The following is a 23,399-nucleotide window of genomic DNA, read 5'->3' as shown; positions in this document are numbered from 1 at the left end:
CCTACGGTGAGGCATGTTTCTCCCTGCAAGTATCTCCTTATGTTCCCGAAAGGAGACCAGTTAGATGTCCAGAAGTAGGTTGTTTCTCCATTACCCACATGATGCTTGATCCAGTTGTAGGCAGTGTCCCTTAGTAGTAATAATTTGTTTGCTAACCACGAGTTTTTCTGTCTGGTGTTTATGACCCAGAAGTTGTTCGGGTTTCCTTCCAGCACTTCAGTTATGTACCAGCATGCCCAGATTGAATCCTGCTTGAAGAACAAAATCCAAATCAGCTTTAGAACCGATGCCAAATTCCAAGTCGTGATCTTGCGCAGCCCAAGTCCGCCTTCCTCCTTTGGGGTTGTAACTTTAGCCCAAGCCACCTTTGCACCATTGGGCCCCTCCGTCTTGCCTTTCCATAGGAATCTGCTACAAATAGAGTCAATTTCATCTACACACGCTTGGGGCAGAATGAAAGCACAAGACCAGAAATTTGTGATCCCAGCTATCACTGTCGAGAGGAGCTGAAGTCTTCCCGCAAGCGACAGGGATTTTACAGTCCAGTTGTGGAGCTTTGTCTTGATCGATTGGAGAAGAGGAGCACAGTGGATCATTGAGAGCTTTTTTGTGCATAGTGGGACACCGAGGTATCTCACAGGTAGTACTCCTTCAGTGAGACCCGTTGCAGCTTTGAGTTGAGCGAGTTCATGTGGTTTCAATCCTGCCGCAAAGAGAGAGGTCTTCTCAATACTGACTGCTAGACCTGACCGTGCTTCAAAGTCCTTGAGGATCTCCAGGATGCTGAGTACAGAGCGAGAGGATCCATCACAGAAAATAAGTAAATCATCTGCAAATGAAAGGTGTGTTAATTCTGTTCTGTGACATTTAGAATGGTAGTTAAATTTCCCCTCTCTTGCTGACTTGTTTAATTGGTGAGATAAACAATTCATTGCCAGGACAAACAGATAGGGCGAAAGGGGATCGCCCTGTCGCAACCCACGGGATCCCTTGAAGTAGCCATAGGTGGAGCCATTGAAACCGAGTGAAAAAGACGTGGAGCAGATACAAGCCTCAATCCACCTTATCATCAAGTCTGGGATGTCGATGCTTCGGAGACATTGGAGAATGAATTCCCACCTGATAGTGTCAAAAGCCTTTGCGATGTCTACCTTAATGGTAACTCTTTTTGGACCCCCTTCCTTGTGGTAGCCTTGCACTATTTCTGAAGCAAGAATCGTGTTTTCAATCAACAGGCGGCCTTGCACGAATGCAGTCTGATTAGGGAGAACAACTTCCGGCAGTATTAGCTTTAGGCGTTTAACTAGGAGCTTTGAGATCGCCTTATAAGTGGTGTTGCAGCAGCTGATGGGCCTGTAGTCCGTGATCGCAGAAGCTCCCGGCCTTTTTGGGACCAATGTGAGGATCGTCGCGTTTGTAGAGGAGGGCAAGAACCCTGTTTCAAAGAATTTCCTGATAGCAGTAGTGGTTTCCTCTCCCACAACTGACCAGGCCCCTTTGAAAAGCGCAGAGGTGAAACCATCAGGCCCCGGGGATTTGTGAGGATTAAGCTTGAGGATGGTCTTTGTAATTTCAGCAGAGTTAGGCATAGTGGAGAGAAGAGCTTTTTGATCCCTTGAGCACCTGAAAGGCAACAACTCATAGAACCACTGAATAGGGGACATTAAGATGGGGAGAGAAGGTGGAGAGAGGATGGCCTGAAAATGGTGAAGAGCAATCTCACACAGTTCAACCGAGTCTGTTACTAGGAGGCCACATGGGAGCAACAGAGATCGAATTGAATTGTATGAGTTCCTAGTTGCCGCCACTCTCATGAAGAATAGAGTATTCTGGTCACCCAATCGCAACCAATTTATCCTCGACTTCTGCTTGAAAAAAGCTTCCTCCACACCGCGCAAGAAGGTCCAATGGGTAATCAGGTCCCTCTCTGCCTGGAAATTTTCTGCATTTGGTTGATTCAAGCATTGTACCTGCACATCTTTTAACAAACCGTTAGTATAAACCACTCTTTTCTGAATATCTGAACAACTCTCTCTCGCTAGTGTTTTCATCACTCTTTTTAATCCTTTTAATTTAAAACCCAGGGCTGAAAGATCCGTCGCTTTGCTCCCACTCTGCAACCAGGCTGTCTCAACCACTTGCAGAAAGGAGGGAAGTTGAGGCAGGAAGTTTTGGAATTTAAAAGGCTTTGTACCAGCTTGGGGAAGGGGGCAGGCTAGGTCAATAAGGCAGGGGGAGTGATCAGAGAACTCATGGGTGAGAAAGGTCGCTACACTGTTGGGAAAGGAATCCAGCCACACAACATTAGTCAAGGCGCGGTCAAGTTTTTTTGTGACAGGGGCTGAAGGGCTCTTATTTGTCCAAGTGTGGGGGCAACCTTGAAATCTGAGGTCATAGACTCCCAGTTGGGTTAGGTTATCCTTTAGCTCAAGCATATCAACCGAGAAGGAGTCCACCGTAGGTGATGAGTGCTCCTGGTAATGCATGATCTGATTTAGGTCTCCTCCGATTAACCAACAGTTGTTTTCTAAGAATAAGGTAGTTTGTATTTCAGATAGTTCTTCCCATAAAGCTTGCCTCTCCTCTCTTGTGTTTGCAGCATACACAGCTGTGTAGACGAATCTCTTCCCTCCAGGGAGTGAGACATTGCACGTCATCGACTGGCGCGACTGGTGCAGAACATCTACAACTGCTGGGTATTTCCAGATGATAACAATCCTGCCATCGAAGTCAGTATCATGATTTGAGACATGGTTCCAGCCCGGGCAGATGCGGTTTAGAATAGGGGTGAGATTGGGTTCTTTAATGTGAGTTTCCAAAAGGGCACCCATTATGGGTTTATAGGTAGATAACCATTGAACAAAAGGGTAATGCTTGTCACGCTCATTAATACCGCGGACGTTCCAAAAAAATATATTTGTACACATGATTAAGAAAGGTTTTGAGCCTCCCCAGAAGGAGAAGACTCGGGGTCAGGCTGGACAGCAAAGGATTGGGGAGAGAAAGGGGGGGCTGAGGGTGGTAAAGGTGAGGGTGGGTTTAGGATTTGGAAAGAGAAAGAGTCAATTTTTGGGGGAAAGGGTTGAGGAGAGGGAATTTGGGAGGGGTTAGGGGAAGAAGAAGCTGGAGAAATAGCACTGAAAGGGTTGAGGGAGAGGAGAGAGTGGTTTATAAGGGGAGGAGGGCTTAAAGGAACAGTGATAGGTCTGTCCTTAAAAATTGCTGGGAGAGCCAGAACAGGAGCTACTTCATGGGGGCCAGTCTCCACAGCAGGAGAGTCAGACTCTGCACAGACTACATCCATTTCCTTCGATGGGGATGCAGTATCTATATCCATAGAAGGTTGAGCCGCGTCACCAACTTCAGGAGATGAGATGCCAGTAATGTGGTTTTGGAATTCAACAGGGTTTGAAGGCGGAGTATTCTTTTGGGTAGTAGGGTCAGGCTGGGTTGAAGGTGAGGGAGAAGTTGGGATAACGGGATGGGAGGATGAAGGGATAGGAGGGGCAGGAGACTTGTTTCTGTTGACTAGCGTCCAGTCTTGAGGGCCTTTTGGGCAAGAGTTCATTAGGTGACCCACAGTACGGCAAGAGAAGCAGAACTTAGTTGAAGAGGGGGCTTTTTTAGAGGGGTGAGAAGGCTTGGGGGAGTTTTATGAGGGGGGGCAGAAGGGGGAGGGAGCAGAGGACAGTGACGCTGGATGTGACCAACTTCTTTGCAGTGCGCACAAGAAGGAGGAACCCATGGGTATTCAACTGCAACCGTTACAAAGCTACCATTGGATCTTCCAACTTCCACTTGAGAGGGGAGTGGAATGGTAGTGTCGATCTCCACTTTGACGTGCGCGGTGCTGATGCTTGTAAGGCTTAGTGTCCAGTCATCAGTCTCTTTCGGCTCGCCTAATTGACCAGCGATATGACTCAATCCAGCATCATACATAAGATCAAAAGGCACTCCCTTGAGATGAGCCCAGAGTTGAATCTTTTGAAGAGAAGGAGAGAAATTTTCTGGGTGCTCCGATCTCAGCGAGACATAGAACATGGAAGTGTCTATGTACCAGTATCTTTTCAGCAGCACCTTCTCGCGAATGAAATCATTCTGGATTCTGACAAGCACTGAATTGGACTGAGGAAGCATATGAATCTCAAGGTGCTTTCCTTTTCCCCATAAGAAGTTTAGTACGTTTTGAATGAGGCTAAAAGCAGGCACTCTTCCAAAGAATCGACAGACAAGGAAGTCCTTGTGAAGCTCTGCACCTTTGGTGTAGACTTCATCTGGAATAATTACACGAGGGATGCCAGCAGGAGAAAAGTTTTGGGGAGAGAGTCGCGAGAGAGCTCTGCTAATAGTGGCTTTAGTTTTTTCAGCATAGGTGGGGGAATGAGAGGGCGCAGGGGGGGAGGGCAGGGGAGGCTGGTGGGAAGTAGAGGGTAGAGATTGAGGCGGTGGAAGGATTCCTTGGCCCGAGAGGAAACACGGAGGGGGATTTGAGAGAAGAGGGTTTGTAGGTACTGTAGAAGATTCAGATCTAGGGTTAGAGTGAACAGTAAAAGGCGGGGGAGGGGGAGGGGAGTAAGCAGCAAGGAGTTGGGCTGCAGAGGGGGTAGTACTTGGCAGAGAGCCAGACGACGGAGCCATTGAAGCAACAGTTGGAGGAGAAGAGGGAACAGTTGGATTCAGAGGAAGAGGTGAGAAAGAGCGACGCTTTGGGGGTTTTTGGCCACCAGAGAGAGGTGAGGGGAGAGGAGGGAATTGGAGAGGATCGGGTGGGTCAGGAGGGTCAGGACGGGGTGGCGAGTGGCTGAGATTGCCAACCGGAGACGGAAGTTGCAGGGGGGGAGCAAGCGCTACAGTCAACCAGGGGTTTTCCATTACTTGACAGAATATTATCAGCGTGAGAATTGATCCATAAACTTTTCTCAAAGATCCACCACCACCTTCACAATCTCTATTCTACAAAAATTAAAAGATTTCCCCGATTTCAATTTTTATTTTCTTTTAACTCTTTTTTTTTTCTCTCAAAGAAGATCCAAGTTGGTTAAACTGAGAGAGAGGCAAAATAAAAATCTAGGGTTTCGAACGGGTTTTTAGGTCAAAGTAAATGTTCGATCAGCCTTTCTTCTTCTTCGTCGTCAATACATCTCTAATCGTTTCGATTCTCTGCTTCGTCACTGTTACTACTCTGCAATGCTTAGCGTGATCCGAGTCCACCTCCCTTCCGAGATTCCCATCGTCGGCTGCGAGCTAACTCCTTACGTCCTCGTTCGCCGCCCCGATAAGACCGCCGCCACCGACGATGTCCCTGAGTCTTCTCCCCTCGAAGGCTACTTCTTGCGTTACAGATGGTATTATCATCATAAAGCTCCTCCCTTTACCCTAATTCGCGAATTGGGTTTTTTTGGATTTTGATTAAAAAGATTCGTTCTTTTTTTCGATTTTGTTTAGGTTTCGTGTACAGAGCGATAAGAAAGTAACGATCTGCAGTGTCCATCCAACGGAACAAGCCACTCTGCAATGCGTCTTCTGCTCCAAGCGTCCAGCTCTCGTCTCCAAAAGCTACCATTGCTCTCCCAGATGCTTCACCGACGCGTGGCAGCACCACAAGACTCTCCACGAGCGTGCGGCTGCCGAGAACGGGAACAGCAACGAAGAAGATAACGAGTTAGCTCGTGCTAACACCGCTCCCCCTGCGGTTCTATCGAGTCTCAACGGCCCGACGCCGTTTTATCCTTCTAGCATCGCGCAGAAGAACGGAGTAGGAGAGACGCTGATCGAGGTCGGGGGCTGCAAGACGTACACGCCGACGGCTGATGATATTGGTCACGTTTTGAAGTTCGAGTGTGTGGTGGCTGTTGCCGAGAGTAAACAGTCTGTGGGGCATCCTAGTACCATTATGACTTCGCGTGTTATCCCTGCTCCTTCTCCCAGGCCTCGCAGGCTTATCTCTGTTAATGGAGGTGATGCGATGGGTGGTCACTTGGATCAAGATGGGAGGATTCAGTCTGCAGGATCGTTCACTGTTCTTTCTTACAATATATTGTCTGATACTTCTGCTAGTAGCGACCTTTACAGCTACTGTCCTCCCTGGGCTCTTTCTTGGCCGTATAGGAGGCAGAATTTGTTGAGGGAGATTGTTGCGTATCGAGCTGATGTAGTCTGCCTTCAAGAGGTATGCTCAGAATCACCATTATACGCATTAGAAACGAATAAATGATGATTCATCTTTCTTTATCTGGCAGGTACAAAGTGATCATTTCCATGAGATTTTTGCTCCTGAGTTGGATAAACATGGGTATCAAGCTCTCTACAAGAGGAAGACTAATGAGGTTCTCAGCGGAAGTACAACAAGTGCAATTGACGGATGTGCAACATTTTTCAGAAGGGATAGATTTGCACATGTCAAGAAATATGATGTTTGTATCTGTTTCTTCTATATGTTTACTCGCTCTACCTATTTAGATCCTCATATACTAATTTTATTTGGACGGTTAATCCAGGTTGAGTTCAATAAGGCTGCTCAGTCTTTGACTGAGGTTATCATCCCTCCTGCTCAGAAGAGAAGTGCTTTAAACCGACTTGTGAAGGTAGTTTTGACAATGCTATGCATTTTCTTCTGGTCGCAAGTAGAGAGTTATTGTGTGTTCATCACTGATTGGGATGATTGTTATGTTCGTAGGATAACATTGCGTTAATAGTTGTTCTTGAAGCCAAGTTTGGTAATCAACCTGCTGATCTCTCTGGGAAGCGCCAGCTTATCTGTGTGGTAGAGTTTCCCTTTTTTTTTTTTTCTTCCCATTCAACTGTTTGTTGAGAAGACTGTTCTCATAAGGTCAGTTATTTTCTGTTCTTGCCGTCTAATTTGGTTGTAACTCGTTGGAGTTTAGGCGAATACACATGTTAATGTTCAACAAGAACTGAAGGATGTGAAGCTCTGGCAGGTATGTTTATCTCTTTATCCTCAAAAACTCGTATTTCGTTGAACTCAATAGCATTAATATTCACCTTAGTAATGTTTTGTTTTGTTCTTATGAGTTTAGGTTCATACTTTACTAAAAGGACTGGAGAAAATAGCTGCTAGTGCCGATATTCCTATGCTTGTATGTGGAGACTTCAATACACTTCCCGGGAGGTTTTGTTAATTATCCTGACCTGATGTATCAATTTGAGTATACTCTTTATGATATATTGGTGAATGAAGCTAAAGCTCTGCTATTGGAATTTTGATTGCAGTGCTCCTCATTCACTTCTTGTATATGGAAAGGTTGATCCACAACATCCAGATCTATTGGTTGATCCACTTGGGATCCTGCGTCCTCAAACTAAACTGACTCATCAATTGCCTCTGGTAACATTCTCTTCTTCATCTTCTCCGAGTTACCTTTTGTTTGTTTCTACCTATCTTCTGGATCTTTGATAATAGGATTTTTGTTTCAGGTGAGTGCGTACTCATCGTTTGTGAGATCAGTAACGGGTCTTGGATTGGAACAACACAGAAGGAAAATGGATCTTAATACAAACGAGCCGTTGTTTACCAATTGTACAAGGGACTTCATTGGCACTCATGACTATATATTTTATACAGGTTCCACCATTTTCTTACTCTCTCTCGTTCTTCTAGACTACATAACAAGTTAACTAAGTAGGAAGGTTTTTTTTTTTTTTGGTTTCAGCGGATACGTTAATGGTGGAGTCTTTATTGGAGTTGCTAGATGAAGATGGTTTGAGAAAGGATACAGCTCTTCCTTCACCTGAATGGTCGTCTAGTCACATTGCACTATTAGCTGAGTTCCGTTGCATGCCTAGGACCAGACGCTAACCGGTGCTCCACCTTCTTTTCACCATGGCAAATCGCTTACAGATAGTTTTCTTTTTCTTTTTTTTTTTGTTTTCATGTTTTTATAATCAGATTATGACAGAGATGACACAAAAGTTCGAAAGTGATTCTGATCCAAAGTAAAAGGCAGAGATCACTTTCTGAAGTTGGTCATTCTTTATAATGACCTCTTGTGTTTCTTTCTTTGTCTAACCTTTCGCATTTTGATCGTCAATATTAAGAGATACCCCTTTGCTTTTTAATCTATCCTTCCATTTTTAGTAGATGTGTACTTTTAGATCAGCTTATACATGTCTTGTAAGACTAGAGAACTTGTGAGAGAATAATAGTAGACTAGCAGTTTTTCTTTCTTTCAGTGAACGCTCGTTTCTACATAATAAACATAGATGCTCTCTATTAGGGAAACAATAGAGATAAATAAGGACAGACAGCTTATTCCCAAGCACTAGCCACTCCAGGGCCATACCCTTGGTTAGGAACAGTTCCATATCCTCCACCATAGTAAGCACCTCCTCTACCATAAGGCATATAAACCGTTCCATATCCACCACCTGGTACAGTTCCATATCCACCATGCATTGCTCCATAGCCACCACCGGGACCCCCTCCGTAGCCTCCGTAGCCTCCACCGGGACCCCCTCCATAGCCACCACCGGGACCGCCTCCATAGCCACCACCAGGACCGCCTCCATAGCCACCACCAGGACCACCTTCTCTCCTGAAGTCACGGCCTCCAAACCGGCCACCACCAGACCGCCGGTTTTTACCACCTCCAGATGAAGCACGAGATGCATACCGACTCAGCCAGTCAGGGACCTCCTGGTTTGCTTCTTGCATTAGTTCAGCGAGTGGTTTGGCCAATGATGTATTGTTGTCGTTGAAGAAAGCAGTTGCTAGTCCTGAATTGCCTGCACGTCCTGTTCGTCCAATACGGTGGACATAGTCGTCGATGTCGTTTGGTAGATCAAAGTTAACCACATGAGCAACGTGTGGAATGTCAAGCCCACGTGCAGCCACGTCGGTTGCAACCAGAATAGGTGTCCTTCCAGTCTTGAATGATCTCAGCGCCACTTCTCTTTCCTTGTATGCATAACAATAGCATATGATTTTAGGTTTCGGTTGCACTGAACTATACAATATCCTCTTTTCGAAATCAACAACTCACTAACCTGTTGTGACCTATCACCGTGAATGGTTGTAGCTGGGAACCCATTGATGCACAACCAATTCTCCAACGAGTCAGCTCCCTTCTTTGTCTCCACAAATACTAGAGTCAAAGCTTGCTGTAAAATAAAATAATCAGGATCTTGAACTGCAACTCATCACATAGGACATAGGGAAAATGAAACAGAACCATGAGAGACCGAAAGGGCCACTAACGAAACCAAACATCTAAGCGTGCATTACCTTTCCTTGGTTACCATTCTCCCTCTGAGCATGAAGAAGGTCCATCAGATGACTTCTTTTATCAGAATCATTGACAAACTCTACTCTTTGGACAATCAACTCCGTACTTGATCCCACTCTTCCAACAGCCAGAAATATGTAATTTGAAAGAAAATCAGATGCAAGTCTCTGCAGATAAAAAATTAAAACAAATCATTTCCTGCATTTTTAGGTTATTATTGCAGTAGCAGTAGTAAGAGAAATACAGCAAGTAGCTAATGCATCTATATCTTGGTCTTCATAACACTAACACAGGTTTACGGGCCAGTTCCCAGTCATGTTTACCCAAAGTTAAGAAAACAGTTCTTCTCAGAACAAACAGCTAAGATACAGGACACAATTAGCTGAATATCTTCTTCGGTAAGTAGAAAATGGCATGTGAAAGAGTTCCACAAACCTGTATCTCTCTAGGAAATGTAGCACTGAACAACATCGTCTGCCGGACACCGGGAGGAGGCATGTCCATCTGCTGAACAATCTTCCTGATTTGTGGTTCGAAACCCATGTCCAGCATCCTGTCCGCCTCATCAAGTGCCAAGTATTTTACCATCTGTAGTGAGACTCTACCTCTCTCAAGCAAATCATTTAACCTCCCGGGTGTTGCAACAAGAATATCAACTCCCCTTTCAAGCTCCCTTATCTATCAAACAGCAAAAACAAGAGCAGATTAGCAAAGAGCACTAGAATTAACTATCATTAAATGTAGCAGTAGTAACAGAAACCTGTTGGTTGACTGGTGTTCCTCCATAAGCAACCACAACTTTCACACCAGTCTGATATGAGAACTTTCTGGCTTCATCATGTATCTGCCACAAAGATTATAAAAACATCTTTATATGATCTACGAATGCAGATTGATATTAAACAAGTGATTCAGACCTGGCAAGCTAACTCCCTAGTTGGTGAGAGAATAACAGCAAGTGGATAGACTCCCCGAACACCACGCGGTCTCTCAACATGCTCCCCCTCCTTCATAATCCCACTAATAATCGGAAAGCAAAACGCAGCTGTCTTCCCAGACCCTGTCTGAGCACAAGCCATCAAATCCCTCCCAGCAGCCAAAATAGGGATCGCATTACGCTGCACAGGAGTCGGCTTCACGTACTTGCACCTCTGGATGTTAAGATTCAGAGCCTCTCCGAGATCTATCTCCGCAAATGTATTAACAGGAGGTGGCACATTATCCCCACTCGTCTCGATGGGAATATCTTCATAAGCTTCAAAGTTGATGCCTGTGTTCTCCAGCTCGTTAACAGCCGCCGGCTCTGCATTCCCTTCGTTACCAAACGGGTTCGTTTCAGTATCCCTACGGTCATAACCTCCAGTTCTGTTATTCCAACCACCACCACCTCCTCCTCTACCAACATAGCCTCCTCGACCACCATAGCCTTGGCCTCCTCTACCACCGTATCCCCCACGATCACCACCAGTTGAAGGAGCAGACACAAAGTCTGAAGATGGTGGACGGCTCCTAAGATGCGGAGGAACATACGACGGACGAGAGTTTCCGTAACCACCTCCAGCCCAACCAGATGGTGGTGGTCTCTCCGATTCAGAAACATCAGCCCATGATGAACTCATACTTGCAAATTACAAAACCTACCACTGATGTCTTGTTCCTTTGATCAATGTCCTGGAGGAGATGGTAACCAACATTCAGTTAAAATGTATGTAGGAAATAAGAAACATTCAATCGAAACAACAGAAACACAGTCTCACGACGAGCTAACAAAAAAAAACCTGAGAATAATCATGTTCCTAAAACCACAAATCACTTAAACCTAGAGAAGATGGTAATAAGTATTCAGCTAAAGCTGTGCATGTAAGAAGGGGTTCCATATACTGAGAAAAGGGATCGCTTTGAGAGAAAATGTGTATAGAAGAAAACCGAAAAGCCTCAGCTAAAACTGAATGTGACTAATAATCAAAACAACAGAACACAGTGTCACGAAGAAGTAAGAAAAAAAGCAGAGAACAATCATGAACTAAAACCACAAATCACTTAAACCCTAGAAGCAAACAAACTAAATCGAACAGAACAACCGCTGCATAAACCATGCACAGAGAGATAAAGCTCAGACCTTTACAGTAAACTCGAATAGAGAAAGCAAACCTAGATCAATGATCAATGGGTGTACGGATGTTCTAAACCCTAGTTTTTGTTTTTGTTTTTTTTCTTCTTCTCGCGATCGCACACGAAGCAAATGAATGAAACAAAGGTTTCTGGGAAATGAAGCAAAAAGAAAAGATGAAGAGACACTTGTATTTCGATGAGCCTTTTTTTTTTCAAGTAATGAAAAAGCGTGCCGGCGTAGCTATAACGAAGTAAACTGTGCGTCGGCGGTAATTATCTTGGCGCGTGGAAAGAACGGTGAGCACGGATTGGATAGAGACGAATATTTATTGTTGTCTTGTCTGGATAAAAATTAATTACTGACACAGTTTGAAATTAATTACTGAATATTTATTCTTTTTTTTTAAACTTAAATTTATTGATTTATATTAGATCATAAATTATACAAATACATATGCAACAAATAAAAAAATCTAAAACGATTGTGAGTTTCTTGAGAATTTGAAATCTTTGTAGCATTTTGAGTATTAGTTTTCTTTGTTATAAGCATAGATATCAAGGTCTTTTTAAAAGGACCTGCTCATCTTTTGCAAGAAATGGAGGCAGCCTTACTGTTGAGCAGCAAAGGAGAAGAATGAATTCTGTTTCAGATGAACCATTGTTTACAAACTGTACCAGTGACTTTATAGGCACACTTGATTCCATATTTTACAAAGGTTTGTACCCGGTGTGGCCTGCATTTATCTTGTTAACATTTTGCCTCTTTTTTTCTTGGGTTTCAGCGGATACACTAGCAGTGGAATCTTTCATGGAACTGCTTGATGAAGAGAGCTTAAGGAAGGACACGGCTCTTCCATCTAAAGAATGGTCTTCTGATCACATTGCACTTTTTAGCTGAGTTCCACTGCATGCCCTGGTTTTCTCCTTATTTCATCTTGCGTTCTACTCTATATCATAGTTTTTTAATTTCCTTTCTCCGATTATTTCCTTTTATAGTTCGTTCTTTTTTTCTTCTTGTAGTTATTCCTCTTTGAAGGTACATTTTTTCTTACATGGCTTGTCAGTGTAACAATGTAAACTTCAGATTCTTCAAGAGAATAGTGGCTTGAGTTGCAGGCACTTCACTTCAGTATCAGTGTTGCACACTGGGCGTATGTAGCAGAGATTGTGAAGACGGAATGTGAACAACTTTTAGATAATTATGTAGCTCTCAAGTGACTGCAAAAGATTCTCAATTTAGACCTGAGGCATGTCAACTATTAGTGTCATTATTTAGACATTTTAAACAAGTTTCATGCAAAAAGTAGAATTATATTATCTAATATAAGTTGAGAAACAAATGCGAACAAGAAATAATGTCTGTAGATAAGTTTATAAAAAAGGCATGTAGAGTTCATTATTCAATAAACTGGTGGTTAGATCATGGGGATACAATCAAAATCAACAAATGCTGTCTTTATGCAATACAGCAGTAATAATGTTTCATGGTGTGAGATCAAGATTCCATGTCTGATCTTTACTATTGTCTTTTCTTTTGTTACAAACAAAGCTAAAAGCTCCAGACTCAACATGTTGCACAACACTCAAAAAGGAAAAATAAGACAAAGGGGCAGACCAAGAGATGTCTCTGTACTCTTGTCAAAGACAGGGATGATGATCCTGGTTTAGGGTTCAAAGTTGATGCCAATCATGCAATGAGCCTCCCTCCCACTTGTCATGTCCCTGCAAATATCTCACAGTGCCCCAGGTGAGAAATTTCATACCCAAATCTCTTCTACAATATCTTTTGGAAACATAGAAGAAGATGATTTACATGGTCACAAAATTATATACTCTTATTTTTTCATTTTGTAGCAAGAACTTCTACACTTGCCTCGAGATTCAGTAGCCTCTAAGATTTTTTTAAAGCAATTCAGCGAATCCTCTCAGACTGTTGGACATAGAGGTACTAACACTACTACTTTTTTTTTTTACAATTTACAGTATTAGTTCTACTTGTGTAAACATTATTTATCCTGTTTCTTGGAACTAGAAGAAAAAGTAACAAACAAACAAAAGACTTGCAGCAGTCTCCACAAGTTCAAGCGTCAAAGGAAGAGATAAAGAATAAATTTGGTCTAAGTGATGACTGCAGCTTTCTCAGTATGGTACAACCAAAAATGCTATACGAGTCATATCTATCAGTTATGGATGTACCATGGCTAGTTAATAAAAACATTTTAAAACACTAAAGCATCTGCTTAAGATATTATAACAGAAGTGAATCCTCATATGGAGCCCACTTGCCTTAAAGCACGGGGCTAGATATTGTTGAGAGTCCTGGAGCTAAAGAGCAAATTAGCTGTGTACTTTGAAGCATGTCAGACGAGGGAACATCTGAAGCAATTCTTCACGGCTTCGTCTCTGCATAATAATTAATCATGCGGTTAACATTATATAATGTTAGCCTCGAGCCTCACCACAAAGTAGAACTGTATATCGGAGAGGATGGAAAAAAAAAGAAAATTGAAAACTCTTCATAGTACACACCTTAATGCCGATGCAGCCATTGACATCAAGAGTGGTGAGTGTAGCAGAGCAGGTCTGCGAGAGAGCCTCCAGACATTTATCAGTCACCCCAACTATTCCAAACAAGCTGCAATTTTTTTTTTCATTGAATAATGTCAGCAAAAAAGAATCATAAAACAAAATGAAGCAAAGAGTTCTAGAATTGGATTTTAAGTACCTGAGAAATTCGAGGGAGGTACAACTATTAGCAATGGTGATCACACCTGCATCTGTGATGCGCACACACCTGCCATGTTTAATAAGCATTTGCCTTATAGCATTTGGAATGAAGACGCAGATTTTTTTGCTCATTAGGGGAGACTTAGCTTACCATGTCAAGTTGAGAGACTCTAGCTTGTTGCACTTAGCTATATGACCAAGCCCTTCATCAGATAAATTCTGACAACCAAAATCCGCACTCTTAATTACAAGTTAATATTGAAGATAAGAAAATTATAATTAATACCTGAGCACCACAAAGATCTAAGAACCTTAGGTCAGCCAAAAGAGATATCTTCTTGTAAGCTTTGTCTGTGAAGCTGCAAGAAATTGCAATATAAGTTCCAAAACTTAGATCAGCTAGATTTTCAATATAATGGAACTGTGCTTCTTATGTACCTTGAAAGGGCATAGAGGTTTAAGGTTTGCAGAGAGGAACACTTGTGTAGCACTTGAAGTAATCCATCATCTGTGATCTTAACACACCTGACGACATCATAAACAACAAGATCAAACACCAGAAGTATTCAAATAAACTTAGAAATCACGCTTCCATCTTTATAAACAATCAAGTAATGAAAAGTTGACATTATCCAACAATGTTATGGATTATCCATCACAAATAAATAACCAAAGGGTAAAGCTAACATTTTATTTACCTAGTGATGTTCAGCGACTCTAAGTCTTGATAACTTTCAGCTACTAGTTCCATACCTTTGTCGGTTATGCTCTGCAGCAATTAGTACACATACAATTAGGTACTCACGTGTGTAGAACATTGCGCCATAAGCACAGCTACTCATCACAAATAAAACTCCAAGAATATATAGATTAAGATACCTTGCAGCCACTTATGTTCAAATCAATGATGTTTCTGCAATTCTTGACTAGATGTCTAATACAATCATCAGTCACCCTGTGGAATAAACCCCTAGAATTAGCCTCCTCTAATGAGGTAAAAAAAATCAAGAAGGTGTGACAAAACTGAGCCAGACATAATATTACCTCACGTTCCAGTAGATAGAGATAATTTTTAGCTTGGGACATACGCTTGTTATAGCTTCGATTCCACTGTCTGATATCTTTTGGCACCCATTCAGATTCAAGCATTCTAAGCTTGAAAGCGCATCATGACACTAAAACGTTCATACAGCACCAAAAATACAACAAAACTGTGAGAATTTCAAGCGGCTAGAAACGAAACATAAAAGTTCCAATATGTTACCTGGCTTTGCACAAGTTGAAGATGAGTGTCGTCAACACCCTGGGAAAATTCAAGATTGATATGCTTCACTTGACGATATCTTTGCTGCCAAATAATTCAAACCACAGTGAACATTCCCAACACTCTCACAATTATAAAGTATCAAACTTTTAGTGGGTTTTAACTAACCAAGGACAGAGCAGCTAAAAGCCTGCCCCCTGCATTGGTCTTCTCACGCAAATCAATGTTCTGAAAAAGAGAAGCAAAATCAAAACACTTGTATATAATGTAATCACAACTTGGAAAGTTGAAAAGACCTGACTGATATTGTTTACCAGCCAGATGGAAGGGTAAGAGACGAGTGTGCGATAGAGCCAGGGGCTAACGAGAAGGAGAGAAACCAAATCTTTCTGTGGCAATCTCGTGCTCACTATCCTCATCACGCTTGTTACTATCTCTCTCCTCCACATCTCTTCTTCTTCCTCTTCCAACACTTTATTCGATTCCATGGTTCTCCAATCCAAGTTCAGCCCACTTTTCGCCTTGAGACTAGAGTCTAATCTTTAGAGCGAGTCGTGTCTCGACGCGTTGGAACTTGATTGTGTTTTCTGCAAATTTGCTTTCACGGCCGACAAAAGTCGGAACTTGTTTAGGTTCTGTCTGTAAAAAGAATTAGCCCAGCCAGTTAAAACTTTAAAAGTAGAGCTGCGCATCCGGTTAAACCGGTTTTTCTTTCTTTCGCATCGGTTCGAGTTTTTCGATTTTGAAAAGAAAGTCATCAAAATAAACCCCGAACTTAATTTTGGTCCGGTTAAACACGGGGTTTTCACCTTTTCGGTTCAGTTGTAGGTGTTGGTATTTATTTCAATTAAACCAAAATCGATGTATATATAATACTATATCTGTTTATCTAGTTAATTTAGTAGAAAACCAAAAAAAAAACGAATGTCTAAAATGCAGTTTATTTTGATTTATTTATTTTTGTTATTTGGGTCTATTGGAGTAGTTTGGTTGTTATGGGTTTTTGTTTTTTTCTAAAAAAAAATTTAAAATTTATTCAAAAAAAAAAAACCTTCTTACAGAGTTTAATCTGCTTCCTTACACAAAAGAAAAAACTTCAGACAAAATTTTTAGAAAACTCCAATAATCTTCAATTTCTTCCAAACGACACTTCCATGGCTTTTTCATATTTCCCTCCCGGTTTCTTCCTCAAAGTTGTGATCCTGTTTCGAACCAACTTGTCAAGTCTTCTCATCATACAACTCGTAGTTTGTGAAACTTCTCCAACTCTCCTCACATTCTTTTCATGCCAGATTGCATAAATAACCACTTGAAACCCATATCTGAATAGGAAAGTTGACACTCTTTCTCGAAGACCATTTATCAGAACCTGAACAATCTGAGACCATTGAAATAAATTCCTATGGTCTGCAAGTTTCCCCATAATGCTTCTCCAAACTTCTTTCGAAAACAGAACAGAAAAACCGATCTATTCTATTAATTCTCATGTATGACCAATTGATTAAAGGTTGTGTCCAATTTAAAATACAATGTATCAAAATATAACTGAAAATATAACTGCATAAAGTAAACTATAATTGCATCTAAAACATAACTACTCCACGTTCCATATAAGTTAAATAAAATGGAATTAACATAACTACGCCAAGTTTCTAATTTAAAGGAATACGAATATGGAAAAAAAAAAATGTTGACTATACGTCCAAGAACTAAACTGTATTAATATTCGTGTGTTGATAAAACAAAAAACACATGTACATATACTTATATAAATAACATTAGTGTATTTGATTTAGCTAAATTATTAATTAATTCCTTGATTCAAGTCTAAGTAAGGATGTTATTTATTTAATATATGTTCGTTGCAATTAAAACACAAAATAATATATTCGATTTATATATATTTTATGTTTAAAAAATATTTAGAAAATATTTAATTTTAATTTCTATATTTTAATTTTCATTTGACATATAAAATATCAAACATGTTTTAGATTATTTAAATATTTTTTTTGTAACAAATTAATATTTATTATATCTAACAAAATATTATGATTTAAAAATTTAGAAATATTTATTTATGTAATGTGAATAAAATTAAACTTCAAATCTAAAGTAAACCAAAAAGTAAAATAATAGTAATAAATTGTCAATAACAAAACTTAAAAATCTAACTTCTTTATCAAAAGTTATACAAAAGAGATTTTAAAAATATAATTAAAAACAAAAAGTAAAGTTTATGTATTGATTCAACAAGTATTTTAACCGGTAATCGGTTTCCAGGTTTTAGTGATTTTTGCGGGTTTTATTGAGTTTTTAAATATCAAAATTTAAAAATTCATAAAATTTATGTGTTATGAGAATAACAAAATTAAACTTCAAATTCAAAGGAAACTAAAAGTAAAACATTATTAATAAAATGTCAATAACAAAACTGAAAAACTTAACTTCTTTATAAAAATTATACAAAATTGAATTACAAACATAACTAAAAACTTAAAAAGTGAAAGTTATCTATTGATTCAACCAGTGGTTTAACCGGTAATCGGTTCCAGGTTTCAGTGTTTTTCTGCGGGTTTTATTGAGTTTTTATAAAACTCAAACTGGATTTATCTTGGATCACCGGATTTACCAATTTAATTACGGATCTATGTCGGGTTTCAAAACACTGAGTATGAGACTTTGATTTTCAGGTCGATTTAGAGTCGGGTTTCTAAGGAACGAATATTCTTGGACTAATTATATTAGTTAACTATAAAGAAAATATAACATGTTGCAAACTCTGTAAGAATAAAGTTTAAAAATAGTTTATGAAATGCAATGGCACAAGTATATAATTATCCAACTTGATATATTTAATATAGTTATCAAAAATTATATTAAATTAAATTAATATTAATTAAATATAATTACAAAAAAACATAAATATAAAAATTAAGTAAAAATAAAACAAAACTATATCCACCCTTTCAAAGGACGGGTCAGAATCTAGTTAAATTTTAAAACTTCATCAATCTTTCAACTGGATTTAAACCAAAAATTTCGGTTAGGTGGTCGGTTCCTACCGAGTGGGCAGCCCTAGTTAAAACTTCAAAGGCTTACGTTTACTACTCTATAGCATGTGGGCCTACTAAACTTAGAAGTAAGAATAATCTGGCTTTCAGATTCATTCAGTAGTTTCGTCGAACACCTTGTCTGCTAAACTATCCCCTCGCATCTCACTGTCCTTCCAGTTACATAAGCAAACTCCGAGATAAACCCTAAACCCATTTTCGCATTTTGCACCATCTGATACTCGAAACGTTCGATAAAAGATGTTCGCCAAATCCAAAAGCTTCCTCTTTTCAGTGAGCAAGCTGTTTCATCATCATCATCAACAACAATGGCGAGAAATGGGATCAATGGCGAAGGTGAGATTGAAATGGGTGAAGAACAAGAACCTAGATCACATCATTGACACCGAGACCGATCTCAAAGCAGCTTGCATTCTCAAAGACGCCATTAAACGTTCTCCCACCGGTTTCCTCACCGCCAAATCAGTAGCCGATTGGCAGAAACTCCTCGGTCTTACCGTCCCCGTTCTTCGCTTCTTACGCAGGTATCAATCACCTTCTTCTTCTTCAATCTCTTCTGGTTGATTAAAAAAAAAATTGAATCTTGATTAGGATTGGTAGATGCTCTGTTTTTTGAAGGTTTCCGACTCTGTTTTTGAAGTATCTGACTCTGTTTTCTTTTCAAGGTATCCGACTCTGTTTCACGAGTTCCCACACGCTCGTTACGCGAGCTTGCCCTGTTTCAAGCTAACGGAGACAGCACTAATGCTCGACTCACAGGAAGAGATCATTCATCAAAGCCACGAGGGTGATACAGTGGAGAGGCTATGTAGACTTCTGATGATGATGAGAACGAGAACCGTCTCTCTCAGATCACTCCACTCTCTCAAGTTCGATCTCGGGTTACCGGACAACTACGAGAAGACGCTGGTCATGAGATACCCTGATCACTTCTGCTTCGTCAAGGCCGCTAATGGGAACCCTTGTCTAAAGCTTGTGACTTGGCGTGACGAGTTCGCGTTCTCGGCTCTGCAGAAGCGAAACGAGAGGGATGCTGTTTCAGGGGAGGATGGTCTTTACCGCGAGTTCAAGAGAGGCCAGTCCGCGTTGACTTTCCCTATGAGTTTTCCTAGAGGGTATGGAGCTCAGAAGAAGGTCAAGGCGTGGATGGATGAGTTTCAGAAGCTTCCTTACATATCTCCTTACGACGACGCGAGTAACATTGACCCTGAGAGCGATCTCATGGAGAAACGAGCTGTGGGGGTACTGCACGAGCTCTTGAGCTTGACTATCCACAAGAAAACCAAGAGGAACTACTTGAGAAGCATGAGAGCCGAGCTCAACATTCCTCATAAGTTCACTCGTCTCTTCACGCGGTACCCTGGGATCTTCTACCTCTCATTGAAGTGTAAGACAACGACTGTGATTCTCAAAGAAGGGTATCGTCGTGGAAAGCTGGTGGATCCGCATCCTCTCACTCGTCTCAGAGATAAGTTCTATCATGTGATGAGAACAGGGTTTCTTTACCGGGCTAGAGGGTTAGGCATGGTCTCTAAGGAGGAACTTTTGCTTGATAAGGTAGACGATGAGGGCCATGAGGAAGAAGGTTCTGAAGAAGAAGAGATTGTGGAAGGAAGTGAACTTGAAGAAGATTCAGATGATGAATAGCACTAGTTGTTCAATTCATAAGTTAAAGACTTGTATCCTTATTTGCACACAGCAACCTACATTTTATCTTAAGCAATGGAGTTGAGTTTGATCTAGTCTTATGTAAGCATAAGACTCTCAAAGGATATAAAGAGAGATTGTATTTCACCAAGAAAGATTGTCAACAAGAACAAAGTGGATTTCAAACCAACAAATGAAGTTGTTAGAAGAAACCAAGAACAAGATCAAAATCGGAAAAACACTACTGTCTATAGCCTGAAAACAAAAAACAGAAACTCACCTAGATGAGTAATACATGTGCTCTCTTGGGAATATAGAAGAGACGAAATAAGAAGAGTCAAAAGTTAAAAAGGATGAAAATTTGGGAAGCCTTTTTAATTGGCTAATCCCAAGCACTGGTCACTTGTCCACCATAGCCACCACTTGGAGCACCACCGTACCCACCGCCACCGTATCCGCCACCACCATAGCCTCCACCTCCTCCTCCTCCTCCTCCATAGTAGTCATTGCCACCGCTACCTCCTCCCCTACCGCCATAAGAGCCTTCCCTTCTGAAGTCACGGCCACCAAACCGACCACCAGACCGTTTCTTACCCCCACCAAATGAAGCACGTGAAGCGTATCGCGTGAGCCACTCAGGTACCTCTTGATTAGCTTCTTGCATCAGCTCAGCTAGCTGCCTAGCCAGTTGTGCATTTTTCTCATTAAAGAAAGCAGTTGCTACGCCTGATTTGCCTGCACGTCCTGTTCTTCCGATGCGGTGAACATAGTCATCAATGTCATTTGGTAGATCGAAGTTCACCACATGAGCCACGTGTGGAATGTCAAGCCCACGTGCTGCCACGTCTGTTGCAACCAGAATGGGTGTCCTCCCACTTTTGAATGACTTCAGTGCCACTTCTCTTTCCTTCAATGCATAATAACATAAACAAATAGTCAGAGATTTAGTCAATAGATAACAAAACCCTTATCATTCAATCAAGTCAACGAACCTGTTGTGTTCTGTCACCGTGAATGGTGGTTGCTGGAAAGTCATTCATGCACAACCAATTTTCCAATGAGTCGGCTCCCCTCTTCGTCTCCACAAACACCAATGTCAATGATTGCTGTATATGAAAAGAACAGTAAAGGCAGTGTTAGTCAGAGGACTAAGTAAACAGATGGTAACTATATCATTACCTTGTCATGGTTGCCAGTATCTCTCTGGGCGTGTAGCAGATCCATGAGATGGCTTTTCTTGTCAGACTCGTGGACGAACTCAACCCTTTGGGCGATTAAGTCAGTGCTTGAACCCACCCTTCCCACAGCCAAAAATATATAGTTTGCCAGAAAATCAGCTGCGAGTCTCTGTACAAGAACACATATGCAGGTATTAGTATAAACATAAGGAACCAAACTTTCTTGTGCTGAATATTATGCAAAGCCAACCTGAATCTCCCTAGGAAACGTTGCACTAAACAACATTGTTTGTCTCATCCCACGTGGAGGCATGTCCATCTCTTCAACAATCTTTCTAATTTGTGGTTCAAACCCCATGTCCAGCATCCTGTCCGCCTCATCAAGGGCTAAAAACTTAATCATCTGCATTGAGACTCTAGCTCTCTCTAGCAAATCATTTAACCGGCCAGGAGTTGCCACAAGGATGTCAACTCCTCTCTCGAGTTCCCTGAGCTGTACAAACAATAAAAGACGAGATCAACAAAACGACTCTTCCAAAAATAATAGCGTAACACCTGAAACCAAGATTTAGCTCCAATGCTACTGCTTATTACACAAAGATGATACAAGCGAAATGGCAAATGTTAACTAGCAAAAAAGAAAAGTTTGCAAGATTTAGGATGCATTGCTGACATAAAAATCGAAACATGTATTCAACAAATGAGACTTGCATAAGGAAGAAAAGAGCAAGCAGAACCCAAATCAGTAAGTGTGCTATAAAATAGACAGCAACGATCTAAGCGTGAAGCAATAACCAAAGACAAAAGCAGAAGAAAAAAAACTGTGTATGATAATTACCTGCTGGTTAATAGGTGTTCCACCATAAGCAACAACAACCTTCACACCAGTTTGGTAGGAGAATTTTTTGGCTTCATCATGTATCTGCCAAAAAGAAACACAGAATGAGAAACGTGAGTAAATTAATATTATACACATAATGTTTCTAGATACTCTTAATATATTACCTGGCTTGCCAGCTCCCTTGTTGGCGAGAGGATGACAGCAAGAGGGTAAACCGTCCGCGAACCACGAGGCCTCTGCGGATTCTGATCTCTGAGGATTCCGCTAATGATCGGAAAGCAAAAAGCAGCGGTCTTCCCAGACCCCGTCTGAGCACACGCCATCAAATCCCTCTGAGCAAGCAGTATCGGAATGGCGTGACGCTGCACGGGAGTCGGCCTCACGTACTTGCACCTCCGGATGTTGAGATTCAACGCCTCACCAAGATCAATCTCCGCGAATGTGTTAACAGGAGGAGGCACGTCTCCTCCGCTGGTCTCAATGGGAATATCCTCATAGGCGTCAAAGTTAATGCCGGTGTTCTCCTGCTCGGTAAAGGCTGGCTCTACATCAACATCATCTCCGAAAGGATTCACTTCACGGTCCCATCCTCCTCCTCCACCTCTGTTGTTCCAACCACCACCAGTACTTCCTCGTCCACCACCGTAACCATAGCCGGTACGACCTGCATCAGCCCTGTAACCACCTCCACCTCCACCACCACCTCCAGGAGCCCAGCGAGACGGTTGACCACCGTATCCTCCACGGTCATTTCCTGGCAAAGGAGCAGCAGCAGGCTCTGGTTGTCTGTTCCTAAGATGAGGGGGAACGTAAGCAGGTTTCGCCCTGGAAGCGGCGGCGTTGTCTGAATCAGCCACGTCTGCCCATGATGTACTCATAACTGAATGTCCCTAAGAATCTAGAAAAAAGTTTGAAACTTTCCAAGCAGAAACAACGAAAGAGAGAGTAACTTTGTGTCTTTGCTTATCCGCGAACCTGGCAAAAAACTCAAAATACATAAGGTCTTAAGTTAGCAGATGAGCTAGGGGACAAAACCTATATCAAATCTATAGCAGACGACGAAATTAGAAGAGAACCAAATCTAGCCAATCTGATAAATCGAGATCGAGAGATAGAGAGAGAGGTAACCTAAAAAATCGGGAGAGAGAATCGAATCGAATCGAATCGAATCGGAATCAGAAAGGAGAGGAAGATATCAATTCAACGGTAGTCGTTAACCCAACGGCGAAGCTCGGGAGAGAGAGAGAGAGATAATAAAACCCTTGGTTTTAGATCGGACACAACACAATGCGATATATTTACATGTTTTTCCCC

The 23,399-nt window shown here is 41.4% G+C and overlaps 5 protein-coding genes across 8 annotated transcripts; 2 read left to right on the top strand and 3 right to left on the bottom strand.

Moving 5' to 3' along the window:
• The first annotated feature begins 4,876 nt into the window (after positions 1-4,876).
• Positions 4,877-8,076, top strand: LOC108862330 (carbon catabolite repressor protein 4 homolog 2). Its single transcript, XM_018636425.2, has 10 exons — positions 4,877-5,345; positions 5,446-6,169; positions 6,240-6,413; positions 6,498-6,584; positions 6,677-6,763; positions 6,885-6,938; positions 7,038-7,129; positions 7,231-7,345; positions 7,435-7,582; positions 7,671-8,076. The coding sequence occupies exons 1-10, from the start codon at positions 5,188-5,190 to the stop codon at positions 7,814-7,816; spliced, it is 1,785 nt and encodes a 594-aa protein (XP_018491927.1). The 5' UTR covers positions 4,877-5,187; the 3' UTR covers positions 7,817-8,076.
• An 84-nt stretch (positions 8,077-8,160) lies between these two features.
• LOC108862329 (DEAD-box ATP-dependent RNA helicase 52) lies at positions 8,161-11,559 on the bottom strand. Of its 2 annotated transcripts, none has more exons than XM_018636424.2 (7): positions 11,394-11,559; positions 10,160-10,913; positions 10,003-10,086; positions 9,678-9,920; positions 9,242-9,409; positions 9,004-9,117; positions 8,161-8,914 (listed from the first exon to the last, which is right to left on the bottom strand). In XM_018636424.2, exons 2-7 carry the CDS (start codon positions 10,859-10,861, stop codon positions 8,267-8,269), a joined length of 1,959 nt encoding a protein of 652 aa, XP_018491926.1. In that variant the 5' UTR covers positions 10,862-10,913; positions 11,394-11,559; the 3' UTR covers positions 8,161-8,266. The 2 variants fall into 2 exon arrangements, with proteins under 2 accessions (XP_018491926.1, XP_018491925.1); XM_018636423.2 differs by having other exon boundaries at positions 11,362-11,558.
• A 1,235-nt stretch (positions 11,560-12,794) lies between these two features.
• LOC108856932 (F-box protein At3g58530) lies at positions 12,795-15,988 on the bottom strand. 3 transcript variants are annotated; one of them, XM_056986730.1, is made up of 13 exons: positions 15,642-15,988; positions 15,514-15,573; positions 15,346-15,429; positions 15,126-15,256; positions 14,961-15,036; positions 14,780-14,850; positions 14,520-14,606; positions 14,368-14,440; positions 14,233-14,300; positions 14,080-14,148; positions 13,884-13,989; positions 13,641-13,757; positions 12,795-13,076 (listed from the first exon to the last, which is right to left on the bottom strand). In XM_056986730.1, the coding sequence occupies exons 1-12, from the start codon at positions 15,831-15,833 to the stop codon at positions 13,692-13,694; spliced, it is 1,083 nt and encodes a 360-aa protein (XP_056842710.1). In that variant the 5' UTR covers positions 15,834-15,988; the 3' UTR covers positions 12,795-13,076; positions 13,641-13,691. The 3 variants fall into 3 exon arrangements, with proteins under 3 accessions (XP_056842710.1, XP_018486342.1, XP_056842711.1); XM_018630840.2 differs by having other exon boundaries at positions 15,660-15,988; XM_056986731.1 differs by lacking the exon at positions 12,795-13,076 and having other exon boundaries at positions 13,451-13,757.
• Positions 15,989-18,443: 2,455 nt separating this feature from the next.
• Positions 18,444-20,389, top strand: LOC108862018 (protein WHAT'S THIS FACTOR 9, mitochondrial). The gene is made up of 2 exons (XM_018636025.2): positions 18,444-18,943; positions 19,085-20,389. The coding sequence occupies exons 1-2, from the start codon at positions 18,660-18,662 to the stop codon at positions 20,064-20,066; spliced, it is 1,266 nt and encodes a 421-aa protein (XP_018491527.1). The 5' UTR covers positions 18,444-18,659; the 3' UTR covers positions 20,067-20,389.
• LOC108862017 (DEAD-box ATP-dependent RNA helicase 11) lies at positions 20,190-23,376 on the bottom strand. Its single transcript, XM_018636021.2, has 7 exons — positions 23,214-23,376; positions 22,250-23,060; positions 22,083-22,166; positions 21,495-21,737; positions 21,246-21,413; positions 21,059-21,172; positions 20,190-20,973 (listed from the first exon to the last, which is right to left on the bottom strand). Exons 2-7 carry the CDS (start codon positions 22,961-22,963, stop codon positions 20,449-20,451), a joined length of 1,848 nt encoding a protein of 615 aa, XP_018491523.1. The 5' UTR covers positions 22,964-23,060; positions 23,214-23,376; the 3' UTR covers positions 20,190-20,448.
• Positions 23,377-23,399: the final 23 nt, after the last annotated feature.

The sequence above is a fragment of the Raphanus sativus genome, chromosome 5 (genome assembly GCF_000801105.2).
Source record: "Raphanus sativus cultivar WK10039 chromosome 5, ASM80110v3, whole genome shotgun sequence".
Taxonomy (NCBI): Eukaryota; Viridiplantae; Streptophyta; class Magnoliopsida; order Brassicales; family Brassicaceae; genus Raphanus; species Raphanus sativus.
This window is presented reverse-complemented; position numbering and strand designations above follow the sequence as displayed.

Bases quoted from the DNA above. Each gene is read 5' to 3' on its own strand.
- LOC108862330 (XM_018636425.2), top strand. From the start codon at position 5,188: ATGCTTAGCGTGATCCGAGTCCACCTCCCTTCCGAGATTCCCATCGTC. The intron at 6,585-6,676 runs GTAGTTTTGACA...TTATGTTCGTAG, and splicing joins CTTTAAACCGACTTGTGAAG to GATAACATTGCGTTAATAGT. The intron at 6,764-6,884 runs GTAGAGTTTCCC...GTTGGAGTTTAG, and splicing joins AGCGCCAGCTTATCTGTGTG to GCGAATACACATGTTAATGT.
- LOC108862329 (XM_018636424.2), bottom strand. From the start codon at position 10,861: ATGAGTTCATCATGGGCTGATGTTTCTGAATCGGAGAGACCACCACCA. The intron at 9,921-10,002 runs GTTTCTGTTACT...GCTGTTTGATAG, and splicing joins GAACACCAGTCAACCAACAG to ATAAGGGAGCTTGAAAGGGG. The intron at 9,410-9,677 runs GTTTGTGGAACT...TTTTATCTGCAG, and splicing joins CATTTCCTAGAGAGATACAG to AGACTTGCATCTGATTTTCT.
- LOC108856932 (XM_056986730.1), bottom strand. From the start codon at position 15,833: ATGGAATCGAATAAAGTGTTGGAAGAGGAAGAAGAAGAGATGTGGAGG. The intron at 15,037-15,125 runs GTAATATTATGT...TTTATTCCACAG, and splicing joins TCTATCTACTGGAACGTGAG to GGTGACTGATGATTGTATTA. The intron at 14,301-14,367 runs GTATTAATTATA...TTTGGTTGTCAG, and splicing joins TAGATCTTTGTGGTGCTCAG to AATTTATCTGATGAAGGGCT.
- LOC108862018 (XM_018636025.2), top strand. From the start codon at position 18,660: ATGTTCGCCAAATCCAAAAGCTTCCTCTTTTCAGTGAGCAAGCTGTTT. The intron at 18,944-19,084 runs GTATCAATCACC...TTTCTTTTCAAG, and splicing joins GTTCTTCGCTTCTTACGCAG to GTATCCGACTCTGTTTCACG.
- LOC108862017 (XM_018636021.2), bottom strand. From the start codon at position 22,963: ATGAGTACATCATGGGCAGACGTGGCTGATTCAGACAACGCCGCCGCT. The intron at 22,167-22,249 runs GTAATATATTAA...TCTTTTTGGCAG, and splicing joins CAAGGGAGCTGGCAAGCCAG to ATACATGATGAAGCCAAAAA. The intron at 21,173-21,245 runs GTAATGATATAG...TTTCATATACAG, and splicing joins ATACTGGCAACCATGACAAG to CAATCATTGACATTGGTGTT.